The sequence below is a fragment of the Pongo abelii genome, chromosome 22 (genome assembly GCF_028885655.2).
Source record: "Pongo abelii isolate AG06213 chromosome 22, NHGRI_mPonAbe1-v2.0_pri, whole genome shotgun sequence".
Classification (NCBI taxonomy): domain Eukaryota; kingdom Metazoa; phylum Chordata; class Mammalia; order Primates; family Hominidae; genus Pongo; species Pongo abelii.
Window position 1 is genome coordinate 55,569,683 of NC_072007.2, and position 21,218 is coordinate 55,590,900.

The 21,218-nt window shown below is 40.5% G+C and overlaps 1 protein-coding gene across 16 annotated transcripts in view; it reads left to right on the forward strand.

Annotated features, from left to right (window-relative positions):
• ADARB1 (adenosine deaminase RNA specific B1) overlaps positions 1-21,218 on the forward strand; it is a 156,102-nt gene that overhangs the window by 99,150 nt on the left and 35,734 nt on the right. For 15 of the 16 annotated variants that reach the window (XR_002912752.3, XM_009234043.4, XM_024239439.3 and 12 more), the window contains 6 exons: positions 2,282-3,216; positions 6,895-7,009; positions 9,157-9,325; positions 9,934-10,082; positions 11,049-11,168; positions 11,497-11,665. Coding sequence is in view for 15 of the 16 variants with exons in the window: in XM_009234043.4 (XP_009232318.3) it covers positions 2,282-3,216; positions 6,895-7,009; positions 9,157-9,325; positions 9,934-10,082; positions 11,049-11,168; positions 11,497-11,665 (1,657 nt within the window). In the remaining variant the exon portion in view is untranslated. The remainder of the gene's footprint in view (positions 1-2,281; positions 3,217-6,894; positions 7,010-9,156; positions 9,326-9,933; positions 10,083-11,048; positions 11,169-11,496; positions 11,666-21,218) is intronic. The other variant, XM_024239440.3, reaches the window with a different exon arrangement.

Below are 21,218 nucleotides of genomic sequence, written 5' to 3' on the forward strand. Positions count from 1 at the left end.
TCAGGGTGCTCCTGAACTGAATAAGAATTTAGAATGTATGTAATCTGTGTTACAGAAAGTATATTCTTCTGAAGATTATTTGTCAATCCAATAGTAATTATTTTTATTTCTGAAAGGAAAGTATTTCGTTATTTCAGAGGTTATAAATATTTGGTTAAATGCATGTCCAAATACATTTATAATGATTTGATTTTTGATATTGATAATTGTTTAGCAACAAAGTCAAAATGTAAGCAGTAATCTACTATGTTATGTTCTTGCTCAGTTTATTAATCTCTGAATTCCATCTTGGCTCTACATTTTTTTTAACCTTTTGTTCCCTTTGAGCACCGAAAGGAGTAACCTATTGAGCTTTTGCTGGAGGATGTTATAAATGAAAATTTAGTGTCCATTCCATCAGCTTTGTCAACTGGGAGAAGTGGTGTGTGTGTGAGGATTATTTTGGAGAAATGATGTCTGTAGAGAAAGTTTTAAATCTCTTAGCCTCTGCCACAGTGTGGCATCAATTTTCCCATGGGTTGTGTCTAAACCACGTTTATGCTCTGCTGTCTTGGCTGAATGATGACAGCCCTGGAATTAGAGATCTTTAACCTCAAAGATTGGCAGCCAAGGGCGAGGACTTCGTCCCTTTAAGCCTTCCCATGGATGAAGTTGATGAATATTTTCACAACTTTTCAGTTTGCTCAACATAATGAGAATTTACCTTTTTACACATGGAGTAGAAATAGAGCCTACAGCCACCATATGGGGCACTTGTAAATCGGTTTACAATTTTAGCAATATTTTGGTTACTTAAAAAATATAGATTTTTGAAATCTAGTGGTAGATGTCTTTAACTTTCATTCACATTACAACCTTGCAGGGCCCTGTAGCCCTCACCCCTGGGCTCCATGTGACAGCTGCCTAGCCATGATGGAAAGGAATTATTTCTTCTTCTCCTTTTTAAAAAGCTTGATGAACACTTTATACTCCTCTTTTTAAAATAAAAAATTAGGGCCGGGCACAGTAGCTCATGCCTGTAATCCCAGCACTTTGGGAGGCCAAGGCAGGCGGATCACCTGAGGTCAGGAGTTCCAGACCAGCCTGGCCAATGTGATGAAACCCCATCTCTACTAAAAATACAAAAATTAGCCAGGCATGGTAGCGCACACCTGTAGTCCCAGCTACTCGGGAGGCTGAGGCAGGAGAATCACTTGAACCCGGGAGGTGGAGGTTGCAGTGAGCCGAGATCATGCCACTGCACTCCAGTCTCAAAAATACATACATACATACATACATACATACATACATACATACATACATACAATTTAAAAATTATGTTTATTTTGCCATGTAATTTTAGAATTCTAAAATTATCTGTATTAATTCAAAATCTAAAATACCTTTAAAAGTTAGGATAAACAAATTATCCTGGAAATTCATCAAATAATTGTTTTAAAAAAGACAAAATCACCAGAAAGTGTATTTATGAAGTTACGAAGTTGTAGCCTGCCTACAGCTTCAGTTTTGTGTCTTGTTCTTACACACTTTTCCTATCATGGAACGGTATTAAGGATTCAGACTTAATCAGCTCCCATATATAATATTCTCGTTTTTAAATATATACTAGAAATAAAACCATACCCTCCTAAACACAACAACTAAAAAGCCATAATACTTTACACAATTACATAAGCAGCTTTTAAAGATTGGTTCATAAACTAAATCAAATAATTGCATTTATTGATTGAATATTTTAAACCTGAAAAACTAATTATCTTGTGAATGCATGTTTTTAAATAGTTTTCTCTTCTGAGAGACACTGCAATTTAAAACCCTTAGATAGCATGAGGGTAAACAACAGTGAAAGGAAAATGCTAAAATAAATATATATTTATCCATATATTGATATTAAATTGTCATTTCATTAGACTTATTAATGTAAGGTCTTTCTGGATTAATTTATCATCCCACATTTTGATAAGGTTGAAAAAGTCTAGATACTTCAGAATATTCTCAGAAGAAAAAAATTACTTAAGATTTTACTTTTTAAAGCAAAAGCAGTTGGTGACACTAAATAGAAATGGTATTAGTCACTAAGCAAAGTGTCAGATTACTTGTTTAGTTGAGGCTGATAGTTCTTTAACTAAATGTATAACTCTTCATGTATACATCAAGGAATAAAATTTATAAGCACACATCACTTAACCAGTTACAAAGAGAGCTAAAGGAATCTATAAATTTTGCATTTACAAGATCCTGCAACGAAGGCATTGTAAGTTACTCTTTCTGGGCACCACAGGTTCCAGCAGCACTGATGTGAAGGAAAACCGCAATCTGGACAACGTGTCCCCCAAGGATGGCAGCACACCTGGGCCTGGCGAGGGCTCTCAGCTCTCCAATGGGGGTGGTGGTGGCCCCGGCAGAAAGCGGCCCCTGGAGGAGGGCAGCAATGGCCACTCCAAGTACCGCCTGAAGAAAAGGAGGAAAACACCAGGGCCCGTCCTACCCAAGAACGCCTTGATGCAGCTGAATGAGATCAAGCCTGGTTTGCAGTACACGCTCCTGTCCCAGACTGGGCCCGTGCATGCACCTTTGTTTGTCATGTCTGTGGAGGTGAATGGCCAGGTTTTTGAGGGCTCTGGTCCCACAAAGAAAAAAGCAAAACTCCATGCTGCTGAGAAGGCCTTGAGGTCTTTCGTTCAGTTTCCTAATGCCTCTGAGGCCCACCTGGCCATGGGGAGGACCCTGTCTGTCAACACGGACTTCACATCTGACCAGGCCGACTTCCCTGACACGCTCTTCAATGGTTTTGAAACTCCTGACAAGGCGGAGCCTCCCTTTTACGTGGGCTCCAACGGGGATGACTCCTTCAGTTCCAGCGGGGACCTCAGCTTGACTGCTTCCCCGGTGCCTGCCAGCCTAGCCCAGCCTCCTCTCCCTGTCTTACCACCATTCCCACCCCCAAGTGGGAAGAATCCCGTGATGATCTTGAACGAACTGCGCCCAGGACTCAAGTATGACTTCCTCTCCGAGAGCGGGGAGAGCCATGCCAAGAGCTTCGTCATGTCTGTGGTCGTGGATGGTCAGTTCTTTGAAGGCTCGGGGAGAAACAAGAAGCTTGCCAAGGCCCGGGCTGCCCAGTCTGCCCTGGCCACCATTTTTAACTTGCACTTGGATCAGACGCCATCTCGCCAGCCTATTCCCAGTGAGGGTCTTCAGCTGCATTTACCGCAGGTGAGGAGCTATGCTGCTGCTTTAAAACACGGGGTCATTGCTCTTGGTAATGCTTCTAGACAGCATTTTAGTTTCAGGATTACTATTGACTTTCCACCTTGACATCACTCTGTCCCCACCAGGAGGAGTTACTGGTAAGTCTGGCTGCTTGATTTCCATGGCCATGTGGCCACTGAGAAGCCAACTACATCCTAGTGCATGCTGGGTCTGTCACAATGCAAGGCAGGGACACCTGAGACCCCGTCCACCAGAGCAGTGTTTATAGCACTATCCATAACTCCCTTCCTGTTAGGCAACCCCCCCATGACCCTCATCCCACAGCAAGCCTTTAGCAGGAGAGAGGGAAGAAGAGCCCAGTCTTTGAAACCTTACCCCCAGTTCAGCACCATTTTCCTTCAAAAGTCTCATCCAAGAATCTCACATTCAAGATAAGTGACACCAGCCCGTCAACAGCTGAAAACCCAAGTCTGGGTCAGGATGGCAGCCTCTGGGCTCCCACATGACTGGCTGGTGGCTGTTCGCTGTTCCTAAGCTGAGGAGCCCATCAAAGCAGAGAATGAGCCAGCACAGCAGTGAGCACGTATCAGAGCACAGGGAGGGAGGGGCCTCCAACAACTGTTCTAGGGCCTGCCAGTTGCCTGGGAGTCTCTACTTTGAATTTCCTACATGGGCTCTATGAGGACTTCCCCCCGTCCCCAGGCTGGAGGTGGACAGCCACTCTTCCATTTGACCTTCCATTTGACCTCCCCAGCCCAGTGAAATCAGGATGAAGGAAGGGGAAGTTCCAGGGTGGGCTTAGATTGGCTTACATGAAAGAGAAAAAGTAAAGGAGAAAATCACCTTTAGTTCTCATCTCTAAATCCTAAAACTCTCTGATTATGTATTCCTTCTTTTCTTAGGAATCCAAAGTTCTTCTGGTCTATTGCAAAAATTATTTTTTTGACCCTCTATTCATTTATTCCTTTGTATCAGAGTCTTCTTCACTTTGAAGATAACATGTGTACTACCCTTGACCACAAGACTTGAAGGTGGCTTGTGTCCCCTGGAAGAATCCAAGTGTCTTATAGTTTCTTTTTTGCTGTTGGCTACAATTAGAATAACCTCTGTGCAGTTGTAGTCTGAGATGACCAGGAGTTCTGTTTTAAAGGAAGGAAATGTATTTTATTTTGCCTAAAGGAATCAAATACAACATCAGTATAAAATAATATATTCAAGGTATTTCACTGACTTTTTTAACGAACCAAATACTGGCTTCCCTTATTAACCTCTCGTCAACATTGTTTATAAGGATTATTAGTCCATTTGTACTTTAACAAATCAGTGCTGCTAGATCCCATGTGATTTTTTATTTTCAGGGTTACTCTTTGCTAAAATATTAAAGCCTGAGTTCAAAATATTGTCTGATGTGACTTGTCTTCCCTTAATATTGACAGAGTGGCATATAAGACCATTGAAATGACATCAGATGCCGTGGATCCCAGATGTCTGAACCTTTAGTGTGTAGGCTGGGAGCACCTTAGGCAGATGCAGATAGAAGCGCCAGTATAGATGTCACCCCTGCCTCCCTGGCCTGGCTGTGTGCCTGCAGTGACTTCTGTGTGGAACATGACCAGAGCCCCTGGCTTGGGAAGGCTGGAGGGACATCTGCTGGTCTCCAGCCTGGGGAGGGGTGCAGGTGGGCAGGGCTGTCTCAGCCACCTGATGCCACATTCCTCTGGGCTCTGTAGGTGCTGAACACCAGGCTCTGGGCCTCATGTCCAGAACCACTAGGGCATGAGGGGATGGAGCTGCACTTCTAGTCTCTGCCGGAGTGGACCCTGCCACCTTGTGTCTTTGGAGCCCCCAGGATAGCCCCGGAATGTGACATGTGTTCCTTGTAGGACCCGGGTGGCCCTCCCAGAACCAGTCCTTAGGGCTTTGTTCCTGGGCTCTATTGTCTTTCAACAGGAAATTTCCAAATGTGCATTCTAGGGTGGGTGGAAAACCCTCACTCTTTTTCTAGAGTAATCCTTGAAGGACGTAGGTCAGACATCCCTGCGTGTCATTGCAGGTAAATGGTGCTGCCTGGGACTGTGCGGCATGGGTTTAACTCTTAAGAGAATTTTTTTTTTGTTCTTATATCTGTCTCCCAAATTAAGAGGGAAGTCCTTCATTAACCATACAGGTTAATGAGACCAATAATCCCCTCAAGGGGGGCTGAGCCCTGGCCATGTGCCTCAGATGTCTGCGTTAACAAGCATCAGCCCCAGCACCAGACCTTCAGAGTGAGGCTCTCGGAACTCACTCTGAAGTTAAATTTCTTCGCCTCTCTTTGAAAGTTTGGAGATTCGCCTAATCTTATATGAAATGGAAACTTTTATTTCCTCTGGCTTATCCCTAATCTTCTTGTGACTTTTTCTTCTCTGTAAACTGGAATGAATCGCCCTTTCCCTCTGGCACCCTGGCCAATTCGAATGCGTCGCCCCTTCCCTCTGGCAGCCTGGCCACGTCCTGTGTTTCTGTCACAGCCTCAGTTCCTCGCGTCCGCTCACCCCTGCATTGCAGATGCCACTGCTTGCGGGTACATGGATCCCTGCTATCAAAGCCTGTGTCCATTCTCCACGTGACTTGTCTTGAACACTGTCCTCTGGGGCTCACTGATATTTGCTGGTGCAATGATAAGAGAAAAACATCCTGACAACTATCTTTTCTATTCATTTCAGAAATATTTTATTAAGGACCAAGCTGGGGATGCTGGGTTTTCCTAGTAGTCATTTGATTTTCCAGACAAGTGTGAAATTGGTGGTACATGAGTTGAAACTGGCTCTTAACACCCACCTCCCAGCAGATATCATTTCCCAAAATGCCATGGGCTCATTATTTCCAAGATAAATCATAAGCCATAAGACCATGTCCAAAATCCAACAAATACATCTGTTCTCAGAAGCACTTTAATACAGGTGTCTGTCTGACCTGAGCATATACCTGTGCAGGTGTTCTGAACGTCTAAGCACTTTCCCTCCCCATGCTGTTCTTTGGTACATGATTCTATCGTACCGTCTGGGCAAGTGAGCGGAGTCAGAGCGCATTTGTGTGGAGAGGCTGGAATGACTGAGAAGCTTTTCGGTGGCACCTTTGAGGAAGGTGCTGTGCACAGCTTGTGGCTTCTTTCACTGGATCGCATCTCCAAGCTGCCCCTTTCTCTTGCCTGTGATTTTGCACATCATCCTGGGCTGTGCTCCCAGCTGTGTGTGGCCCTGGAGCTGACTGAGCCACACCGTGTGTGCATGTGAGAGAGGGCAAGGGGGGTGGGAGGGCCATACTAGGTGGGCGTAGGCATGGGCAGGTGTCCCTGAGCAGGCAGTTTTGCCTGTTTGCCTCGGTTTCCTCCTGAGGGCCAGGCTGGCCTGCGGTGAGGATTGGAGGGATGCTCGTGTGTGGTGCCCACACTCCACACTGGCCCCACGCGGGTAGCGAAGGACCCAGCCAGAGCCTGGCAGGATCCTGGGGTGTCTATTTCCAAGGAATGTTCTGGAAGAAACATACACACATACTTGTTTGCCAGATTTACCTGTGTGGTTTTCCAGATGAGAAGCAGCCTGTGTCACTCCATAAGGGAGAGTGCGTGCAGCATTCAGAGAGTGAACCCTGCTCCCAGCTGCACCTGGCCTCTAACCTGCATCTGTGCTTCCCACACAGGTTTTAGCTGACGCTGTCTCACGCCTGGTCCTGGGTAAGTTCGGCGACCTCACCGACAACTTCTCCTCCCCTCACGCTCGCAGAAAAGTGCTGGCTGGAGTCGTCATGACAACAGGTAACCATCTTGGTGTTGTATGTAACCCTGCCTGTTTTCATGTCTGACAAATGTGAAATGTTCTCAATCAACAAAAACCACTGTGCCACACCGACGGGAGATGGTTACTTCTTTTTTTCTTCAAAATGTCTGCCATATGCAAGTTTAGGAACTGCACTTACAAGCTTTTTTCCCAAAATGTTCATCTTTTTAACCTAAGTTTGTTTTATCTGGAGAAAGCATACTATATTAATATTTGATTCCTGTCATCTTCGTCCTGTGAATGGCCTCAATCTGCTCTGGAAGATGGCAAGGGGCTTACTAATTCTTGCTTTATTTGAAAGTAGGGCCTATCTGTTGTATCAGTTAATGTTAACGATGCCAGATAAGTTTCTGTGTGACTTCTTTTGAGGAGGGAGAAAGCTCTAGCAAGAGTAGAAAATCTGTGGGGAAAAAAAGCACAATTTAGAATGATAGAAGAAACCCTATTAAATCAGTCTAGAAGTTCCCAGTAGCAAAAGGAACCCCCGAGTCCTCTTCCCACATCCCGGGAGTGAGAACACGCAGCAGCATCTCTCTGTGGGTAGCTCCTGGGAAAGGAAGCCACATCCTTGGCCAGTGCCTGGCTCCCCAGGGTGGAGCGAGACTCAGGGAGAGGACCCCTGTCATGTGGGGCTGTCTCTGTGCCCAGCATCTGCTCAGCCCAGCCTGGACTGCCAGATGCAGGAAGCAGGCCCTAGAGGTCAGGGAGGAAGCTGGGGACAGTTTCTCTGTCTACATCCACCAGCCCAGGAGAAACCCCCGGTTCTCAGTATGTGACTTTCTTGTCCTTTCCCCCTGAGGGGTCACCTCTATCAGACTTTGCAGCCCTCTTCACTGACCCACCTCTTGCTGCCTAGGAAACCTGGCTGCTCTGCTCATGACCATTGTTTCCTTGCCATGCCGTGTCCAGGGAGGAGGAAGTACCCGAACAGCAGCTTCTATTCTAATGTTTTGTACCTGTATCTTCTCCCCTTTTTACCTCTCTCTTTACTGCTATCTTTTACATTAATCAAAGGTGAACACCACAACAACTGAATAGAGTAGTTCCCTAGGTAAGACTCCCTGCCTCTTCCAGCAGTGTGGGTGAGTGAGCTGGTCATGTTCTTTCATCGTTTTGTTGTTGTTGTTGTTTTGTTTTTGTTGTTGTTTTTTTTAACCACCTTAGAAGAGGCCAATCACCTTCTGGGAACATTTTACATCTTAGTGTGTATTTCACCTGAGACCACTTGCTCAGAGCCATAGTTTACATCTGAAGCCAGGACGCTGGAGCACTTGGCACTCCAGACAGCTGGTTCAGGGGGCTCCCACTGGTTGAGTGGCCTTGGGCAGGTTACAAGGCCTCTGTGCCTCAGTTCCCTCATCTAGACAGTGGAGACATTAGTAGCAAGAGCCTCAGAGGACATCGTGGGAATGCAGTGAAGACAATTTACCTAACAGACCTGGTGCATACCTGCCACATGGTGTGCACACCATTGGTTCAGCTGTAGTGGATGCGAGTTTCCCAGCAGGTAACTTCCAGGGTCCCGGCATCACACTTCTGGTCAGTGGTTTATCTCACAAAGTTGAGACGGAGTGATCTGTCTGTGGGAGTTCACTACTGCTTGTGACCACTCCCAGTGTGGTTACATGGTGACAGTTTACTAATGAAAACATCACAAGTTAATTCTGTTTTCCTTCTTATTCCTCTGGGTGCCATTAACCCCTCCTTCCTAATCTCTTTAGTGCTTTGATATTTGATGTCAAGATTAATTACCAGACCAGTTAGTCCACCTTTCTATAGTGTTGCCCAGCTGTGTTCTAGTTGTGGATATTCAAGAAAAGATGCTATTGCATACAAGAGGAAATGACTTCCTTGAATTTAGTGTCTGGACACTAAGCAGTGACGATGGTTGGCTTTCCAGAAATGTCACAAAGTGAGTCCTCAATAGGAGGTTGTTTGCATGTATACATTTGCCCACTTAAAAAATAGATGGTAAGAATATGCATGAAGATGAGCTTGAAAAGTCTGTTGGCCCCTGAAAAGTTAAGTCACTGAGAATAAGAGTCAGACTTCAGGAGCACAGTTAGGCAAACATTACTGTGAATTACAGAAAATAGTGTCTCTTTTTTTTTTTTTTTTTTTTCAGGCACAGATGTTAAAGATGCCAAGGTGATAAGTGTTTCTACAGGAACAAAATGTATTAATGGTGAATACATGAGTGATCGTGGCCTTGCATTAAATGACTGCCATGCAGAAATAATATCTCGGAGATCCTTGCTCAGATTTCTTTATACACAACTTGAGCTTTACTTAAAGTAAGTTTAGTAAACAAATAAGGACAGGAAGCTATTTTTTAAAAATATTCTTCTATTAGAAAACATTGAAAAACCTTTCATTGTTTCTGTAATCATGGAAAATCTCTCAAAATCATAACTTTAATTAGTAACAATAAGGCTGGATCCCATTCTCCCACAACGCTCAACACACATATGCACACATACATACAATAACATAACATGGTCATAAATTTCAAGTCTGTGTTTAAGACCATGTGATTTTGTTGTATGCTGTATAAACAGAAGTTCGCAAACTGCCAGGTAAAGATGGTAATTTTTGTTCTAGTCACCGTTTCTAGAAAGAGCTAGTCATGTATCCAAACTCCTTTTCTTTACAAAGCCATTTTTTGTATGTGGTATTTCTGTTCTGAAGTCATAAATTGGAAGGAGGAAAGATTACTCACATTCTGATGACATATCCATTATTGAGTGACAAGAACTGTATTAATTACCCTAAACATATAAAATAAATATTCCGGTTCAAACTTATCTTTCCCCTGTGGAAAATACTAGCCTCTGAAAATGATAGACTAAAATTTAACTATATACAGCTTTAAATGTTACTTTTGCAACTTTTTTCCTTTCAGTAACAAAGATGATCAAAAAAGATCCATCTTTCAGAAATCAGAGCGAGGGGGGTTTAGGCTGAAGGAGAATGTCCAGTTTCATCTGTACATCAGTACCTCTCCCTGTGGAGATGCCAGAATCTTCTCACCACATGAGCCAATCCTGGAAGGTATGAGACGAGATTCTTCAACAAGCCAGTTTCTCAAGAAAATGTTAACAGATTAAAAACTAACCTATGTTAATATCCCTTTTCCTTTTTTTCTTTTTATTTTTAGACTTGGATGTGGATCTGATAAGAGTCTCTATAAAAGCATGGATTTTTTTCTTTCCAATTAATAACTTAATTAGAAAACTTTAATGAATGAAAAATGCTGATTGTAATTAACCAAGTAATTAGAATGGAGCAAGAATATTGGATTAAAATTGTATCAGTATTTAAATTTGGGTAATAAATATCTCTAAATCAGAGGTGTATATGATCCTCCATATTTCTGAGGAATTCTAATTTGCTAAATGTGTAATTAAAGTATTTATTTGCCTGATATTTCAGAAGCAGATAAACACTAATGAAAAGTGAAACCACTATTGTGATCATATTTTTTTCCATCCTTCTTTACATTTGAGGTTAGCACTTTTGTTTTTTAGTGTTTTGTATCTACATCCCTTCTCCCAAGCTCTTAGGCATTGTTTATTCCAAATAGAACGTTTTATTACATTACTTTCCTTGTTTATAAAAGCAACAGGCATACTCACTGTGGAAAATTGCTAACTATTTTTAAAATATAAGAACATGAAAATCACCCATATTCCTGTAACCCAGAAATATTTACTATGGATGTTTTACCATACTTTCCATGGGTTTATTTCTGCATCTGTCTAGATTTATTTTGGAAATTTTTAAAATATAGAGGTAAATAACATGGCAAACACCCAAGTATCCATCACCCAGAATTAGCAAATGTTAGCATTTTGTCCTATTTGCTTCAGTGCATTTTTAATGATAGAAATAAATCATTTCAGTTAAAGTGAAAACCCCATTTCCCCAACTCCCTTGGAGACGACTTTTGTGAATTTTGTTTGTGTTATGTCCTTCCTACTCAATTTCATATAATTTTTTTTTTTTTTTTTGAGACAGGGTCTCGCTCTTACACCCAGGCTGGAGTGCAGTGGTGCAATCATGGCTCACTGCAGCCTCGACCTCCTGGGCTCTTAAGCGATCCTTCCACCTCAACCTTCCAAGGAGCTGGGACTACAGGCATGTACCACTATACCTGGCTAATTTTTATATTTTTTATAGAGATGGGGTTTCACCGTGTTGCCCAGGCTGGTCTTAAACTCCTGGGCTCAAGCGATCCACCTGCCTCAGCCTCCCAAAGTGCTGAGATTACAGGTGTGAGCCACATACCCAGCCTCTCAGCTTCACATACTTATTTTGTATGTGTATTTTGTATGTATGGCATAAACATATGCATTTATATGCATGGACTATATTTTAAATTTATAAGCTATCATTAGATGTGCTTTTCAATAAATCAAATAGATGATTTACTACCTGTGGGGTTTTAACTCTTTTTCTCTCTTAGAACCAGCAGATAGACACCCAAATCGTAAAGCAAGAGGACAGCTACGGACCAAAATAGAGTCTGGTGAGGGGACGATTCCAGTGCGCTCCAATGCGAGCATCCAAACGTGGGACGGGGTGCTGCAAGGGGAGCGGCTGCTCACCATGTCCTGCAGTGACAAGATTGCACGGTAAGGGGCGGGGGCTCCCTGTGGCCACCTCCCTGCACACAGGATTCATCCATACTGTTTGCCAACCTCCCTTTTCCACAACCATTTGGATTTTGGCCCCATTTCCCACTCAAGTGTTCCACAGTATTCTTTGAAGGACTGAGGTTCTAAACAGGTGCTTCTGGGACCCCCGTGAGGGGCAGCAGCAGGACCTAGACACAGGAGGCTCCACACTTCTCACATTCCTATCCAAGCATCTCAGAGTTTGCCACTTATTTTTAACGTGGGCTTCTGGGTTAAACTGATGTTTTTAATGGGCTACAGGCCATGACATCTTAAAACTATTGGCTTCTCCTCATTAGTAGTAGATGCAACTTCAGTGGTCACATTCATCATTCAGTTAACATTTTAGGTAGTTGATATTTGCATTTTAAAAGTAATGCAAGCCGTGTCACAGGCATTGTGTTCTAAGCACAGAGAGCATCCCCAGCCATTCTGTGCCTGGGTGTGGGTTAGGCTTAGAGGAGGGCTCTGCGAGCACACTTCTGTAGTCAGCAGGCACCTGGGAGATATTCATCTTTCAGAGGCCTGTATCCAGAGCAGATTATAGAAAACCCATTTCTTCAGATGGTATCAGTTCCAGTAGTTCTTTGTTTTCATTTTTAAACTAATATTTATTTGGAAAAAAAAAAGTAACATAAGCGGATGGTAAAAAGCATACAATGAGAAAGTTTAAAACCTCCCTCTTCAGAGCCCTACTGTGGCACCCATAGTGAGTGGGTTTTGACTGTCCATCCAGAAGCTGTCAAAATTGATGCATATGTATGTGCACACGCAAATCTTTTCATTGTTTGTGTGCCCTTTGTGTTGATTTCATTCAGTGGGTCTTGTCAGGCAACCTCAAGTACAGGGAGCTGGACTAATCACACATTTTGGGCCATTGCCCACAGCCCAGGTGACCACTGTGATGTGTTTACTTATTATTTGTCCTTCCAGTCCACCTCCACACGTGCATATGTCAACTTTGTGTGTGTGTGGTGGGGGGGAGGGGGGTGTACTCTTGAAAAATACACAATAGAATTATTTGGAGTGTTTGTTGCTAATTTACAGAAATGATACTATGCTATAAATCCTATCTGATTCTTACGTTTTCATTCAACCTATATTTTTGGAGCTATTTCTGTTGCTCTAACCAACAGCCAGTTCACTACTGACTTTTGCAAATCTTCCTTCATAGTCATGGGCCATTTCCTTCATGATGGGATACCCAGATTTCTTCTAACTCCCTTATACATGTAGTCCTGAATATCCTTCAACTTATGCAAACTCCATCACGATATTATAGACTTTGCTAAAGTTTCTTGGGGCATATATTCATGAGTTATGCACATATATAACTTCACAGAATAATATCAGATTGCATCCCAGGGCAGTCACACTAGTTGACACTTACACCAATAGTGCATTAAATTAGCTTCTCCCACATTCTGTAAACTGATATCTTCATAGTTTCAATTTTTATTTCTCTTTATCACTAGGAATGTTGAGCATCTCTTCAATTACGTATTAACTGTTCACCTTACACCTTCTTTGAGTTGTCTGTTAATATCATTTGTTCATTTGTCTTTTGAATCTCATGCCTTTTTCCTCTTGATTTTCAGAATTCCTTTTATAGTTGATATTGTAATCGTTAGTCCTTTGAGAAGATGCAGTGTCTTCTCCAAGTCCTTTCCCCCTTGAGTAGTCTTGCAGTCTGTTGAAGATGATTTGAACATATACACAAGGGTTTATTACTGTGCTGTCTGTTCTATTCCGTATGTCTATTCTTTATGCCAGTGTCATGCTGTTTTGATTACTGTAGCTTTGTAATATGTTTTGAAACGAGGAAGTTTGAATCCTCCAACTTTATTCTTCTTTTTTCAAAATTGTTTTGGCTATCCAGGGTCTCCTGAGATTTCATAAAAATTTTTGGATGAAGTTTTTCAAAAAATGCCATCATTATTTTGATAGGGATTATGTTGACTCTATAGATTGCTTTGGTTAATATGGACATCTTAACAATATTAAGTCTTCTAACTCATGAACATGAGATATATTTCCATTTATTTGTATCTTCATTTCTTTCAGCAGTGTTTTATAATTTTTATTGCACAAGCCATTCACCCCCTTGGTTAGGCTTATTACTAAGTAATTTCTTCTTTTTTGTGCTATTGAAAATTGTTTTCTTAATTCCCTTTTCGGATCATTCATTGTTAGTACATGGAAATGCAACTGATTTTTGTGTGTTGATTTTGTATCCTATGATTTTGCTGAATGTGTTTATTATTTAAACAGTTTTGTGGAATCTTTAGGGTTTTCTACATATAAAATTATGTCATCTGCAAACAGATATAATTTTACTTCTTCCTTTCCATTTTGGATGCCCTTTATTTCTTTTTCATGCCTACTTACTGTGGCTAGAACTTCTAATACTGTGTTAAATAGAAGTGGCAAAAGTGGGCATCCTTGCATTGTACCTGATCTTAGAGGAACAGTTTTCAGTCTTTCACCATTGAGTACAGTATTAACTGTGGTCTTTTCGTAAATGTCCTTTATTATGTTGAGTTAGTTTTTTTCTATTCCTAGTTTGTTGAATGTATTTATTATTATTAAGAAAAGGTGTTAAATCTTGTCAGATGCTTTTTCTGCATCAATTGAGATGATCATGTGACTTTTGACCTTCATTCTGTTAATGTAATGTATTAATTGATTTTCATGTGTTGAACCATCCTTGCATTCCAGGAGTATCATGATGTATAATCCTTTTAATATGCTATTGAATTTGGTTTGTTGAGAATTTTTGCATCAGTAGTCATCAGAGATACTGGTTTGTAGCTTTTTTTACCCTTCTTCATGTCTTTGGCTTTGATATCAGGGTACTGCTGGCATCACAGAGTGAGCTTGGAAATGTTCTCTTCTCTTTAGTTTTTTTGGGAGAGTTTCAGGAGGATTGGTGTTAATTATTCTTAAATGTTTGGTAGAATTCTCTAGTGAAAACATTTGGTCATGGGCTTTTTTTTTTTGAGATGGAGTCTTGCTCTGTCACCCAGGTTAGAGTGCAGTGGCACAGTCTTGGGTCACTGCAGCCTCCGCCTCCTGGGTTCAAGTGATTCTCCTGCTTCAGCCTCCCGAGTAGCTGGGATTACAGGCGCCTACCACCATGCCCAGCTAATTTTTGTATTTTTAGTAGAGATAAGAGTTTCACCATGTTGGTCAGGCTGATCTTGAATTCCTGACCTCAGGTGATTCACCTGCCTTGGCCTTCCAAAATTCTGGGATTACAAGCATGAGCCACTGCCCCCAGCCATGGGCTTTTCTTAATTGGGAAATTTTTGATTACTGACCCAATATTCTTATCCATTAATAGTTTGAATGAATTCTTTTTCATATTCATTATTCCTGCCATCATTTGGCTACCATCTGCGTGGAATATATTTTTCCATCCTTTCACTTTTGGCCTGTGTATCCTTAGATCCAAAATTAGTCTCTTATAGACAGTACATAGTTGAATTCTGTTTTTTTTTTAATCCATTTACCCAAACTGTATCTTTTGATTGGGGAGTTTATTCATTGACATTTAAAGTAATCACTGATAGGGAAGACTTACTGTTGCCATTTTGCTGTTTTCTGTATGCTTGTAGCTTTTTGCTTGTTTTTCCCTTATTCTCTTACTGCCTTCCTTTGTGTTTCTTTCATTATTTTTTCTAATGATAGGTCTGTTAGTCCATTTCCATTTTCATTGCTGATAAAGACATACCTGAGACTGGGCAATTTACAAAAGAAAGAGGTTTAATGGACTCATAGTTCCACCTGGCTGGGGAGGCCTCACAATCATGGCAAAAGGTAAAAGGCACAATTCACATGGCGGCAGACAAAAGAGAGCTAGCTTGTGCAGGGAAACTCCCCTTTATAAAATCATCACATCTCATGATACTTATTCACTATCACAAGAATAGCGTGGTAAAGACCTGCCCCTATGATTCGATTACCTCCCACTGGGTCCCTCCAACAATACGTGGGAATTGTGGGAGCTACAATTCAAGATGGGATTTTGGTGGGGACATAGCTAAACCATATCTATAGGATTCTCATTTCTTTTTTTTTTCCTTTTGTCTCCCTGGGGTACAGAATCTCATTTTTTTGTGTGTATATTCTACAGGTATTTTCTTTGTGGTTACCATTGCAATTACATAAGACATCTTTAAATTATAGCATTCTATTTTAACTTAAACTTTGATTACATAGTAAAACTTTACTTCTTTACTTCCACCCCTTCACACTTTGTTATTGATGTCACAAATTACATCTTTATATACTGTATATCCATTAATATACATTGTAGTTGTAATGTTTTTGTCATTTAAATTTTATTCACCAAAATTACAATAGTATTGGTTACTGTATTTGTCCATGTGCCTCCCTTTACAGGAGAACCTTATTTTTCCATACAGCTTAATGTTGCTATTTACTGTCTTTTTATTTCAACTTGAAGGACTCACTTTAGCATTTCTTGTAAAGCAGGCTAGTGGTAATGTACTCCCTCTACTTTTGTTTATCTGGAAAAGTCTTAATTTTTTCTTCATTTTTGAAGGACAGTTTTGCCAGATCAGGTATTCTCGGTTGACAGGGTTGGTTGTTTTTTTTTCTTTCAGCACTTAAAATATATCATTCCACTCCTTTCTAGCTTGCAAGGTTTCTGCTGAGAAAGCCACAGATCTTATGAATCCTCCCTTGTATATGACAAATGGCTTTTCACTTGATGCTTTTAAGATTCTCTGTCTTCACTTCAGACAGTTTGATTGAAATGTGTCTTAGTGTGGTTCTCCTTGGATTTATCCGTATTTCATTTCTTTGAGCTTGAACTTGTATGGTCCATTTTTTTCCACAGATTTGGGGAATTGTTAGCAATTATTTCTTCAGATAAGCTCTTAGCCCCTTTCTCTCCCTCTTCTCCTTCTCGTATTCCTAGAATACTTATATCAGTCTGCTTGATAGTGTTCCATAAGTCCCTTAGTCTCGCTTCACTTTTCTTCATTCTTTTTTCTTTTTGCTCCTCTGACTCAGTGATTTCAAAAAAGACAGTGACCTGTCTTCTTTTTTCTACCTCATCAAGTCTTCTGTTGCATGCCTTTAATGATATTTTCAGTTCAGTTATTGTATTTTTCAGCTCCAGAATGTTTGGTTCATTTTTATACTAATATCTCTTTGTTGATATGCTTATTTTGTTCTTGCTAAGTTTTTCTTATTTTGTTTAGTTGTCTGTGCTCTCTTCTAGCTCATTAGGCATCTTTATGACAGATATTTTAAATTCTTTTTTAGACAGCTGATAAATGTGCATTTCTTTAGGGTCAGTTTCTGGAAATTTACTTTTGGTCCTTTGGTTGGGCCATGTTTTCCTGTTTCTTGTATGCCTTGTTTATTTGTGTGTTTTGCTAATATTTGGGCATTTGAAAAAAGAACCACCTCTCCCAGTCTTTGTGTACTGGCTGTGTACAGAGGAAGTTCTTTACTAATAAGCTGGCTAAAAAATCTAGGACCTCTTATGCTTTTTCTGATTTCCTGCTTCTCCTGGTGTCTTCCTGGAAAACTGTATCTCTGATGTGCTGCTTGCCTCTGTTTTTAGTGGCTCCCAAACTCTGGCACCAGTCTCATCACCGAGTCTGATGAGACTCAGGCAAGACAGAAACCAGCCCTTCAGGCAGACTCCAGACAGCCAGAACATCAGACTAATGATCCACTCTTTTGTTTCCATCCCAAGAGAAGAGCCCCAGTATGGAGGCTTCCTCCCAGTTAGGGGGCACCTTGCTATTTAGGGAAAGGGGTGCAAACAGGCATGCCAAACGTCGTGAAATTTCCTATCCCTTTCACTGGAATCTCTTCCTAGTTTTACAATGGCTTGGATACTGTAGCTCCTCATTTGGTCTCCAGAGTTCTCACAGAGCCATTCTGGTCTGTATATTGTTGTTAACTCAGGGTCTCTATGGGGGAAAGAGGGCCTGTAGCTTCCTAGACTGCCATCTTGTTGAAGTTGTAGTCCAAACACCATTGATTTTTTAATGTTAACCTTATGGCCAGCAACTTAACTCACTTCTTATTCTATTTATACTTTCCTGGTTGTTCTTGAATGTACCAAGTCACAGTCTGTAGATATTTCCTGTTCTATATCTTCTTTTGTTATATCAGTGTTGTTTTTCTTTATTCCTGCTGTCCAGGACCTTGGATGATATGTTACAGCACTGTCCATGTTTTCTTCCTGAATCTCAGAGAGATTGTGAGTGAAGTTTCTCCATGATGTACAGTTTTTCCTACAGGGTTTTAGTAGGTAGCCTTCATCATGCTAGGAAAATTCTCTTCTATTCCTATTGTCTTAGAGCCTTTTTATTATCATATATTGGTATGTAACTTTATCAAATGTTTTATGTGTGTCTATTTTTAATAATGGTAAATAATTAATAGATTTCCTGATGTTGACTACCTTTTTGCATTTTTGACATAAACCTTACTTTATTATAGTCACTCATTGTTTTAACACACTGTTTGATTTGGATGACTAATATTTTACTTAGGATTTTTGTTTATAAGTTAAATAGGCCTATACTTTTTCTAAACTTTTTAATTGTTCTTATCTGATTTTGGAATCCAGGTTATATAGCCTCATAAAGTGTGTTTGTCTTCTTGTTCTACTTTCTGAAGTCTCTTCTGTGAGACAGCAGTGTATAGAAAGAACCCAAGAGTGAAAACATCCAGTCCTCATATATATATATATTTTTGTAGTTATCTTCATGGTCATCCTCATCATTTTGGCAGGAGACCAGTCTAGATATTGTAGTTGTAATTTCAGGTCCTTTTCTGCTTACTAGTTTCTTAAATTTTTGTTTCTTCTAGAACAAATTTTTAGCCTTCATATTATTCTAGAAATTTATCTGGAATTTGAAGGTTTGAGGCTGCTTTGAAATAAGCCAGTCGATTGTGGCATTCAGGCAGAGAAGGTGGATCTATAATTAGAGAATAGAGTAGTGGCAGTAAGAGAATGAGAGCTAAAAAAGAGTCAGCTAATGCAGTCAGAAAGAAGAATGCTAGAATTTTACTATAGTAGAGCTACAATAATTTCTGTGGTTATGGTTTCAAAGAGAAGGTATGGGAAGGAGTAACCCAATAAAGTGGACATTTGAAAATTATGATGTATTGTATTTTACAAAGAAAGCCCCACCCCAATGCCTCTCATCTAAAATCCTCTCCAACAATGTGACCTTGCCACTGTCCCATTAAGAGGTGATGTCTCTGTCCCATCCCCCTGAATCTGAGCCTGCCATGTGGCTGCTTTGAATAAAAGAACGTGGTGGAAATAATGCAGTGCTAGTTCTGGCATAGCCTTAATTGGCCTGGCAACTTCCATTTCTTGCCTCTTGGTGGCAGCCAGCGTGTGAGAGTTGTGACTACTTTGAGACCACCGGGCTGTGAGAAGCTGCCCTCCGTGTAGAGGGCCCTGGAAGATGAGGCGCCACTTGAAGACAGAGAGAGGGCAAGGAACACTGAAGCACCAAATGTGTAAGAAAAGAGTTCACCTGGAAAATGGAAGAGAGAGGACAAAATTACCAATATCAGAATGGGAGAGGTGAAATTACCACAGATGCTACAGATACTAAAAGGATTGTGAAGAGAAATTATAGACAAGGCTATGCCAATTGACAGTTTAGACGAAATGGACATATTTCCTGAAAGACACATACTACCGAAGCTCACTTAAGAAGAAGTAGATAACTTGGGCTATCTATATGTATTAGAGAAAATGAATTTGTAATTTAAAGCCTTTCCCACCAAAAATGACAACAAAAGAAAAACCCCAAGCTCAGATGGCTTCACTATTGAATTCCAAACATTTAAGGAAGAAATACCCATTTTGCACAAAATGTTCCAAAATTGAAGTGAAAGAAATACTTCCCAACTCATTCTGTGAGGCCAGCATTTCCCTGGTTCCAAAACCAGATGAAGATACCCCAAGAAAATAAAACTACATGTTAAAATGTGCATGAACACGGATCCAAAAGTTCTAGCAAAACTTTAGCAAACCAAATACAGCATCATGACCAAGTAGGGGCTATCCCAGGAATTCCAAGGTAAATGAAACATTTGAAAAATCAATATAATTCACCATATTAACAAACTAAAAAAGACACAGAAAAGGCATTTTGCAAAATCCAACATGTGTTCCTCATAAAAACTCATAGCAAAATAGAAATAGAAGGAAACCTTCTCAACCTGATAAAGGAAATCTATGAAAAATCTACAGGTAATGTCATTCTTAACAGGGAAAGACTGAATGTGTTTGCCTAAGATCAGGAACAAAACAAGTTTATCTGCTCTCCCCACTTCTGTTCAACATTGTATTGGAAGTTCTAGCCAGTGCTATAAGGTCCTAAGAAATCAGTGGTATCCATATTGAAAAGGAAAAAGTAAAACCGTCTTTATTTGCAGACATACTTGTCTATGTAGGAAATGAGATTGATATTATACAAAGCTATGAGAATGAATGAGTGATTTTAGCATTGTGGCAGAATATAAGATCCAAAATGCAAAATACAAAATCAGTTATATTTTTTACACCTGCAATAAGCAGTTGAAATTGAAATGTGTAAAGCAATACACTGAAAGCTGTATATTGAAAACTGTAACACATTGCCTAGAGAAATTAAAGAACTAAATAAATGGAGAGATAACATCATGGTCACTGGTTGGAAAACTCAGTATTGTCAAGATACCAGTTTTCACCAGATTGATCTATAGACTCAATGCAATCCTAATCAAAATCTCAACAGGATTTTTTGGAGAAATTGACAAACTGATTCCAAAATCCATATGGAAATGCAAAGGACATAGAATAGCTAAAACAACTTTCAAAAGGAAGAACAAAGTAAAAGGCTAATACTACCTGATTTCAAGATAGTAATTAAGAAAGTATGATTTTGGCATAAAGATAAGTATACAAACAACTGATTCCTTATATTTAGAGTGGTTTTAGGTTTATGGGAAAACTGAGTTGTAGATACAGAATTTCCCATATACCCATTGCCCTCACGTATGCACAGCCTCCCCCATCATCAGCATCTCCCACTCCAGTGCTATATTCCTTACAATCGAAGAAGCTACACGGACACATCATCACCACCCAAAGCCCACAGTTTACATTAGGGCTCACTCTTGATGCTGCACATTGTCTGGCTTTGGACAAATGTATAATGACCTGTATCCACCATCACAGTGTGAGACCAGAGTAGTTTCACTGCCCTAAAAATCCTCTGTACTCTGCCTGTTCACCCCTCTCACCTCCTAACCTCTGGCAACCACTAATCTTAATGTCTTTGTAGTTTTGCCTTTTCCAGAATGTATCTAGTTGGAATCATACAGTATGTAGCCTTTTCAGATTGGCTTTTTACACATAGTAATTTACATTCAAGATTCTTTGATGCCTTTTCATGGCTTGATAGCTCATTTCTTTTTAGTGCTAAATAATAGTTTGGATGTACCACAGTTTATT